This window comes from Perognathus longimembris, chromosome 1 (assembly GCF_023159225.1).
Source record: "Perognathus longimembris pacificus isolate PPM17 chromosome 1, ASM2315922v1, whole genome shotgun sequence".
Taxonomy (NCBI): Eukaryota; Metazoa; Chordata; class Mammalia; order Rodentia; family Heteromyidae; genus Perognathus; species Perognathus longimembris.
In genome coordinates this window covers 70566549-70574573 of record NC_063161.1, presented here as the reverse complement: position 1 = coordinate 70574573, position 8025 = coordinate 70566549, and the positions used below count along the sequence as shown (strand labels likewise).

General features: G+C 50.1%; 1 protein-coding gene across 1 annotated transcript; it reads right to left on the bottom strand.

Annotated features, from left to right (window-relative positions):
* Positions 1-3562: 3562 nt before the first annotated feature.
* Positions 3563-7499, bottom strand: Azgp1 (alpha-2-glycoprotein 1, zinc-binding). The gene is made up of 5 exons (XM_048368030.1): positions 7411-7499; positions 5722-5985; positions 4802-5077; positions 3858-4170; positions 3563-3823 (listed from the first exon to the last, which is right to left on the bottom strand). The coding sequence occupies exons 1-4, from the start codon at positions 7484-7486 to the stop codon at positions 3887-3889; spliced, it is 900 nt and encodes a 299-aa protein (XP_048223987.1). The 5' UTR covers positions 7487-7499; the 3' UTR covers positions 3563-3823; positions 3858-3886.
* Positions 7500-8025: the final 526 nt, after the last annotated feature.

Below are 8025 nucleotides of genomic sequence, written 5' to 3'. Positions count from 1 at the left end.
AGGGAAACATGGTAGAAAATATTGGGGGAAATAGAGCTGACTCCATCTAGTTTATTAGGTCAACCTGACCCCCAAATTCTGCTTCTGTAAATGGCTTGCTTAACTTGTTATTTGCTCTACCCCCTGTGTCAACTTCCTACATCTGTGCCACGCTTGCTTTGTTGCTTCCTCTACCCCCTGCGCCAACCTTCTACATCTGTGAACTTATTGTGTGCTCTACCCGCTGTGTCAAGCCCCTACATCTGTGCTACGCTTTTACCTTTATAAACCCCAATTTGATGACTACTCAGGGTCACAGTGGCAGCTCCTGCATCTGCACTATTTCCCTGGCCGGTCAGCCCGCTTTTCACTGTCACAGTTCAGCTCTGGAGTCTGCACTTCAGCCTTGGCCAGTCAGCCCGCGTCTTTAGGGGCGTAGTTTCAGCTCTGGAGTCTGTGCTGCGTCCCTGGCTGGTCAGTTCGCTTTTTTCTTCCCCAATAAATCCATCCTTTTGCTTGATACTGTTCCAGAGTGGTGGACTACTTGGAGGGACTGGGAATCCCCTTCCTTGAACCCTGTAACATTTCTAACCCGGTAACAAGCCACAGCACCACTTCTGGCCCTTTTCTGTTTATGTGGTGCTGAGGAATTGAACCTAGGGTTTCATACATGCTAGGCAAGCACTCTACCACTGAGCCACATTCCCAGCCCCTCTTCCTTTTCTTTGAGACAGAGACAGAGTCTCACTATATAGGCCCAAACTCATGATTCACAAGGTCCTCCTGCTTCAGCCTTCCAAGCACAGGGATTACAGGTGTGTGCTTACTACATTTGGCTCTCAATGTTTTAATTAATTAATTGCCAGTCCTGGGGCTTGAATTCAGAGTCTGGGCACTGTCCTTGAGTTCTTTGAGCTATAGCACCACTTCCGGCTTTTTCTGTGTATGTGGTACCGTGGAATTGAATTCAGGGCTTTGTGCATGCTAGGCAAGCACTCTACCAGGAGGCCAAACTCCTGGACCCACAGTGTTTGTTTTTAAAATAAAGTTTACCTGTACAGTTCACCCATTTAAAATGTATGCTTCAACGGCTTCTAGTGCGTTCAGAGGTTTTCTGGTTTTTGGTACCACTTACTGGGGCTTGAATTCTGGGCCTGAGTGCTGTCCCTGAGCTATTGTGCTCAAGGCTAGCACTCTACCACTTACGCACAGCTCCATGTCCAAATTCTGCTGGCTAATTGGAGATAAAAGTCTCACAGTCTTTCCTGCATGTGCTGGTTTTGAACCACGATCTTCAGATTTCACCTTCTTGAGCAGCTGGGATTACAGATGTGAGCCACTGGTGCCCAGTTTGGAGCATCCTTTAATGGTCATTGAAGGTAGGTCTCTCTCTTTTTTTTTTTTTGGTTTTTTGGTTGGTTGTGGGGCTTGAACTCTGGGCCTGGTGCTGTCCTTGAGCTCTTCAGCTCAAGGCTAGCACTCTACCACTTGAGCCACAGCGCCACTTCCAGTTTTCTGGTGGTTGATTGGAGATGAGAGTCTCATGAACTTTCCTGCCTGGGCTAGCTTTGAACCATGATCCTCAGATCTCAGCCTCTTGAATAGCTAGGATTACAGGCTTGAGCCACTGGTGCCTGGTGAAGGTAGTTCTTTGTGCTAGAAAAATCTGTCAGTGGTACTTTGTTGGGTGGGCAGGAAGTGTCTACATTTGTTTTTCTGGATCCGTGGATGTCCTGTAGCCCAAGCCAACTCCCCACTTACACATCTCACAGAGGTTTAGACACAGTCTTTGAACCTTTCTTTTTTTTTAAATTAAATTTTATTGACAAGTTGATGTACAGAGGGGGTACAGTTACATAATAAGGTAGTGAGTACATTTCTTGCCATATTTGTTATACCCTCCCTCATTTTTCTTTCCCTTCCCTAGCTCTGAACCTTTCTTGGCAAGGCTGTCTTAAGCTTTCTTGCCTCCTCAGAAATCTGACTCTGGGAAGTTTGCCCTGGGTTTCTGAGTGGCCTGGTGACTTCTTCCCTCCCCCCCAATGCCAGTGCAGAACTTGATCTTCTGAGAGATTTCCTCTCTCCTTTCCCAGCCCCCTTTCTAGGAGCCAGAGCTCACAGTCCAATCTGCCTTTCCCAGGCCTGCTTCTGTTTACTTTGTTTTCCTCTTTTATCCAAAAGTGTTTGTCCTGTCACTTTTTATTTGTTCAAGGTATTACTGTATTTTGAAATCTCAATTGCTGTATTTTACTTTCTGCTTCTCTGAACCTATTTTTCCCTGAACCTCTATGCTGTTCACACAGATTCGGGAGTGGGGATTGTGGGTTTTATATGCACTGAGGACGTCATTTCTCATGCCTGTCATCCCAGCTACTCAGGAGGCTGAGATCTTGAGACTGTTATCTTCAAGTAACCACCAAAAAGCCGAAAGTGGATCTGTGGTTCAAGTGGGACAGTACTAACCTTGAGCAAAAAAGCTCAGGTATAGCGCCCAGGTCCTGAGTTCAAGCCCCAGGACTACCCTCCTCCCCCTCCCTCGGCCCCTGCCACATGGTGCAGACAGTAAGCTTTCAGGAAAGACTTTTTTTTTTTGGTACTGAAGATTGAACTCAGGACTTGCTAGACTGGAATGCTACTGTTTGTCACTCCGCCAGCCTCTTATTCTTCAGATAGTCTTTTTTTGGGGGGGAGGGCGCTCAGGGCTGGCCTCCCAATGTGATCCTCCTCATTTCTGCCTCCCAGGGTGCTGGGATTACAGGCATGACCTTCATAACCCACAGTTCTGAAAGCTGGCAATGATTTCCTAGGCGCCTCAGGCAGAGGGACTGATTTGGGGGTAACCCAGGGTGGGAGCCTGGATGCCTATTCTTATTTCTTGACAGGATATAAAGGGAGGTCTTGTATAGGAAGGAGAAGCGCAGGCATAGGCAGTTACTAGAAAAGCTCTGACCTGGGGCATTTAATCCTGCAGATAGCAGCGAATAAGTGAGGTGGAAGAACTTATGCAGATGGATTTGCAGGGGTGAGGTGTCCCAGCATGCCAGGGCTGGTTCTTGATTTCTTGGGGGTGGGCCCTGTGTGGTCTCAGACCCACTCAGCTTGGGAGAATCTGGTGGAGGGTGGTGTCTGTCTCACAGGGAGAGAGAGAGAGGGAATGCTAGGGAAACCGGGGCCCGGAATATATGGGTTTGTAGCTTTCTAGGACCACCCCCTCCCACAGCCAGCAGGGTGATGGCCACATCTGTAGACATCAAGGGAGGTGCAAGCCACATTCAAGGTCAAGACCCATTCAAGGTCAAGCTGTCAGGGTGAATTCATTGCTTCAAGCAGATACGAAGAACTTCAGATACTCTAAGGGGATGAGTGACAAAGATAAATGCATACTGGGACTGCACTTCAGTTTAAAGATGGATTTCTCTGGTGAGCTCGGCAAAGGTGTGATTATTTTGTTTTATTTTTTTTGTGCCAGTCCTGAGGTTTGAACTCAAGGCCTAGGTGCTGTCCCCAAGCTTTTGTGCTCAAGGCTGGCGCTCTACCACTTGCGCCACAGTTCCACTTTCAGCTTTTTTGCTGCTTCCTTAGAGATAAGAGTCTCCCAGACTTTCCTGACCAGGCTGGTTCTGAACCATGATCCTCAGATCTCAGCCTCCTGAATAGTTAGGATAAGAGGCGTGAGCCACCAGTGCTTGGCGACAGGGATGATTTTGAGGGAGGGTTTACAGACTGGACAATTATTATTAATTTTTAAACAAGGGGGCAATTTGGCAGAGTGTGAACTCCAAGCCTTTTGCCTCCAGATCCATCACTTGGATTTGTGCTGTCCTTTGTGCTGCGTTCCCAGGGACCTTGGGACATTCCCAAACCACACATGGAGGCCGAGTCTCCTGAAGACCCTTGGCCTGGCTCTCTACCTCTCCTGCCACTGTGCTGTGAGCGGCTGGGGCAGGGCCGGGTGCTGCACACTGCACATGTGCGGGGCTTTGTCTTGGGGGCCGATCCTCAGCAGCACCCAGGCCTGGTAAGTGCCATTCCCACTGGGAAGAATGACCCTCTCTGATTCAGACTCCTGGGCCTTGTGGGCCTGGTTCCAGCGCAGGCTGATTCCTCGTGGGTAGAAGTCATAGGCCAGGCATTTGAGGGTCCTGTGTCTTCCAGGGACCACGTGGCTTGTGACCCATACAGAAGGAGGGTCTGTGGTGGGATAAAATGGGGAGACTGAGGACTGGAAGTAGTCTCCTTCTCTATGCCTTTCTGGATGGGGTCCCCACACACCTCTGCACCTGCTGCCACCTCAGAAGCCTGCTACAGATCAGGGAAGGCAGAGGCTTTCCTTGGTCATCCTTATTTGATCATGAAATGCCTGTCCTTTCTGATTTTATTCTTTTGGTGCTGGTGCTGGGACTTGAACTCAGGGCCTCATACTCTTGCTTTGTTTTGTTTTTCCCTCAAAGCTAGCACTCTACCACTTGAGCCACAGCACCACTTCTGGTTTTCTGGTGGTTCATTGCAGATAAGAGTGTCACTGGGACCTTCCTGCCTGGGCTGGCTTTGAACTGCAATCCTCAGATCTCAGTTTCCTGAGTAGCTAGGATGACAGGTGTGAGCCACTGGTGCTTGGCTGAAAAACAATTTTTTTTTTCAAGGACATTCTTTTGGGACACTACATTTTGTCCTCCTTGGGTTAGAAAGAATCCTAGGAGGGGCATCTAAGGGACTTACAGAAGTAGCCTGCATGCTCCCTTGAGCTCCCAACCTGAGAGAACACCCCCTTGACCTTCCATTCAGTACCGGGTACAAGTCATAGAACTCCCCATCTCCCTACCTTGCCGGTCCAGCTGTGTCCTGCTGTAGTTCAGGTACCTCCGTAGCAATCCGGGACATTCTTCCTCCAGGTATGCCTTGGCTCGCTGCAAGTAGACCTTCTCTGCCTCCCATTTCTTCTTCATTTCCAGGGCTGCTGCATCCAAGGGAATCCAGGCTGGGATGTCTTTGTTGAACTTGATGAAGTCCTTTCCGTCATATGCATAACTCCAGGATGCTCCACTACTTCCATTACTCCAGAGCTCGCAACCGAACCTGCCCTGGAAGGTGTGAGACCCTGATGCCTCCCCACCCCACAGGGGAGCCAGTCAGCTGGGGCCAGCCGCACCTGAAATCCCTCTTCTTCCCTACCCACTCTAGAAAGGCCTTAGAAATCTTGGCAGGCAACCCCCTTCTCTCTCTCGGCAAATGGGTTACACACAGGCAGAGGGGCAAACTCTAGTACTGGGAAGTCTGAGATGAGACTAACTTCCTTAGGGCTGGCCGGTTCAAATCTCAAAGCAGGTGTTCACAGCACACCTGATTATTTGATGTTGGCTCCATAAACTCTCCAGGTTCTTGGGCTCCAGATCCCAGATTACTCCTTATCCGAACTCAGGGTATGGGTGCTGTGCCTGAACTTCTTTGTGCTCAAGGCTAGCGCTCTACTACTTGAGCCACAGCTCCACTTCCCCCTTTTTTGGTGGTTCATTGGAGATAAGAGTGTCATGGACTTTCCTGCCCAGGCTGGCTTTGAACTGCGATCCTTAGATCTCAGCTTCCTGAGTAGCCAGGATTATAGGCGTGAGAACCCAGCCCACCCCTCCTTTTGAGGGAGGCTCTCTGCCCATCCCACTGGCCCCTTTCTGTTTGTCCTCAGTGGTTGGAGCTAGCACCTCCCTACCCCCTCCACCTCTCCCCAGCTGTCTGGGGTCCACTGACCTTCGCTGTCCTGGTAATAATCCATGATGTCTTTCAGGGTCACCAGAAATATTTCCTCCCTGGCTTTCTGAAGCTGGCTCTCCTTGTTCCAGTCCTCCATCCCTCTCAGCTGGCTCCATGGGCCCAGGGGCTGTGCTTGCTGGCTCTCACTGTCATAGTGGAAGAAGGCCTGGTCATTGAGAAAGGCGAGGGCCTGAAACCTGGGGAGGCCTCTGCTGGGCCTGGACACCCCGGTGTAGAGAAAGGTCAGAGTGTGGTGAGCACCTGCAAGAGAGAAGAGAAGAGCGAGGCTCAGCCCCAGGCCCGCGTCCGTCCTGCTGCAGCCTCTGTGCATGTGTCCAGGCCACTCTTCGTCTTATTCCATGTCCTCTGTGTAGCAATGTAAGATAATATTTCCCAGGTTGGGGTAGCTTAGAGCTGGCAGAGGGGGCTGGGCGTGGAGCCATGCCTTCCTATAGGTCAAGGCTGTGTGAGCTGACCTGCTCCTTCTGTCTGTCATCTGTCTGTCTGTCTGTCTTCCTTGTAGGCTATGTGTTGTCCCAAAGCCTTGGTCTCCAGTCTGTGCTGTAGACTTAGCCCCTGTGTGTGTGTGCACGTGCATGTGTGTGTTCACACTGGGGCATGAACTCAGGGCTTCACTCTCTTACTCATGGCTGGAGCTCTACCACTTGAGCCACAACCCCACTTCTGTTTTTTTTTTTTTTTTGCTGGTTACATGGAGATAAGAATCTCTTGGATTTGTCTGCTTGAGCTGGGATTCCACCAAGATCCTCAGATCTCAGCCTTCAGAGTAGTGGGATTACTGGTGTAAGCACAACATCCGCCTCCCCGCCCACCTCTATTTCCTGGCTGCCATGAGCTCAGCAGCCTGTCTGCCTTGTGCTCCCCACTGTGGGGGGGCTGCCTGACCACAGGGAAAACAACAACAAACGACCACGGGCTAAAGCCATGAGCCTCCAGATCAACCTTTCCTTCTTATAAATTGATTGCCACAGGAATTTTGGCACAGCACTGGAAAGCTGAGCCCCATCTACACTGAATGTGATGTGAGTGTGAAATCCACATTTATATCAGGTTAAGTTACCGAAAGCTTTCTTGGTTATGGCAACATTGCCTAAACTCAATTGGAAAATACATATGGGTAGAAAGTATAGAAGAATGATTTTACTAGAAAATTTAAGAAATGACCCAGAATTGATCAAAAACAGGGTAAGACTAGGTTGGAGCTCAGAATTCCTAGGGTTGTACCTTTTTTTTTTCTTCTGTTGGTCACGGGACTTGAACTCAGAGCCTGGGCTTAGTCCCTTATCTTTTTGGCTCAAGGCTAGCGCTCTACCACTTGAGCTGCAGATCCACTTCAGCTTTTGGGTGGTTACTTAGAGATAAGAGTCTCACAGACTTTCCTTCCTGGGCTGGCTTTGAACTATGATCCTCAGATCTCAGCCTCCTGAGTAGCTGGGATTATAGGTGTGAGCCACCAGTGCTTGGCTCCTTAAGATCTCATGCTAAATGCATGAGTCCTCTGGCTCCTTGAATATTTCTTACAAGTGTGAAGCTGACAAAGGTGCACTTTCATTACTGCAGGCCTCCCATCCATCCCAGCCACTTCACGGGCCCTCCTCCCAACCCATCCCACCTTTGCCTTTCTTCTGGATTTCTCCAGGCCCTTCCTTGGCTTCTCCCACTTACCAACAGGGCTTTCTGGGGGTGCTGCAGTACCCAAGAGGAGAGGCAGGGATAGCAGGACAGGGACCATGGTTATCATCGGTCTTGCTCTGAAGGGCTGGGCAGGAACTAGGTGACTCCTTCTGGGGCCTGGCGCTCTGCCCGGGGGAGGTGAATATACAGCCAATGAAAATGCTGGGCTGGCCTCCTCCTCCCCAGACAGAAAGAAAATGCCCCACCACCATAGTTGGGCCGAGGTGTGGCCACAGGGTTTCTGAGCCAAGAGCTCGGATACCTGCTATCTCTGTGTCCCTCAGATACAAGAAGGGTGGTGGGGTGGAGGGGCTCATGTTGAGCAGCAGTCAGCTGCCATATGTGGTCCTTCCGGTCCCTTGTGACATTGTCACCCAAGAGATCTGTAGAAAGACTGGGCATTGTCAACCACAGTCTGTCCCTCTCCTTCCCTTCTGGGAAAATTCTCTTTTTAATTTGTGGTGATATTGGGGATGGAACTCAGGGCTTCATGCTTGTTTGCAGGCACTCTACCACTTGCGTCATGCCTCCAGTCCCCCTTCTACCCCTACACTGGTTATTTTTGAAGAAAGGACTTATTCTCTGTCCAGGCTGTGCTGTGCTGCT

Bases quoted from the DNA above. Each gene is read 5' to 3' on its own strand.
- Azgp1 (XM_048368030.1), bottom strand. From the start codon at position 7,486: ATGATAACCATGGTCCCTGTCCTGCTATCCCTGCCTCTCCTCTTGGGT. The intron at 5,986-7,410 runs GTAAGTGGGAGA...TCTCTCTTGCAG, and splicing joins ACCCCCAGAAAGCCCTGTTG to GTGCTCACCACACTCTGACC. The intron at 5,078-5,721 runs GTCAGTGGACCC...GGGAGGCATCAG, and splicing joins TTATTACCAGGACAGCGAAG to GGTCTCACACCTTCCAGGGC.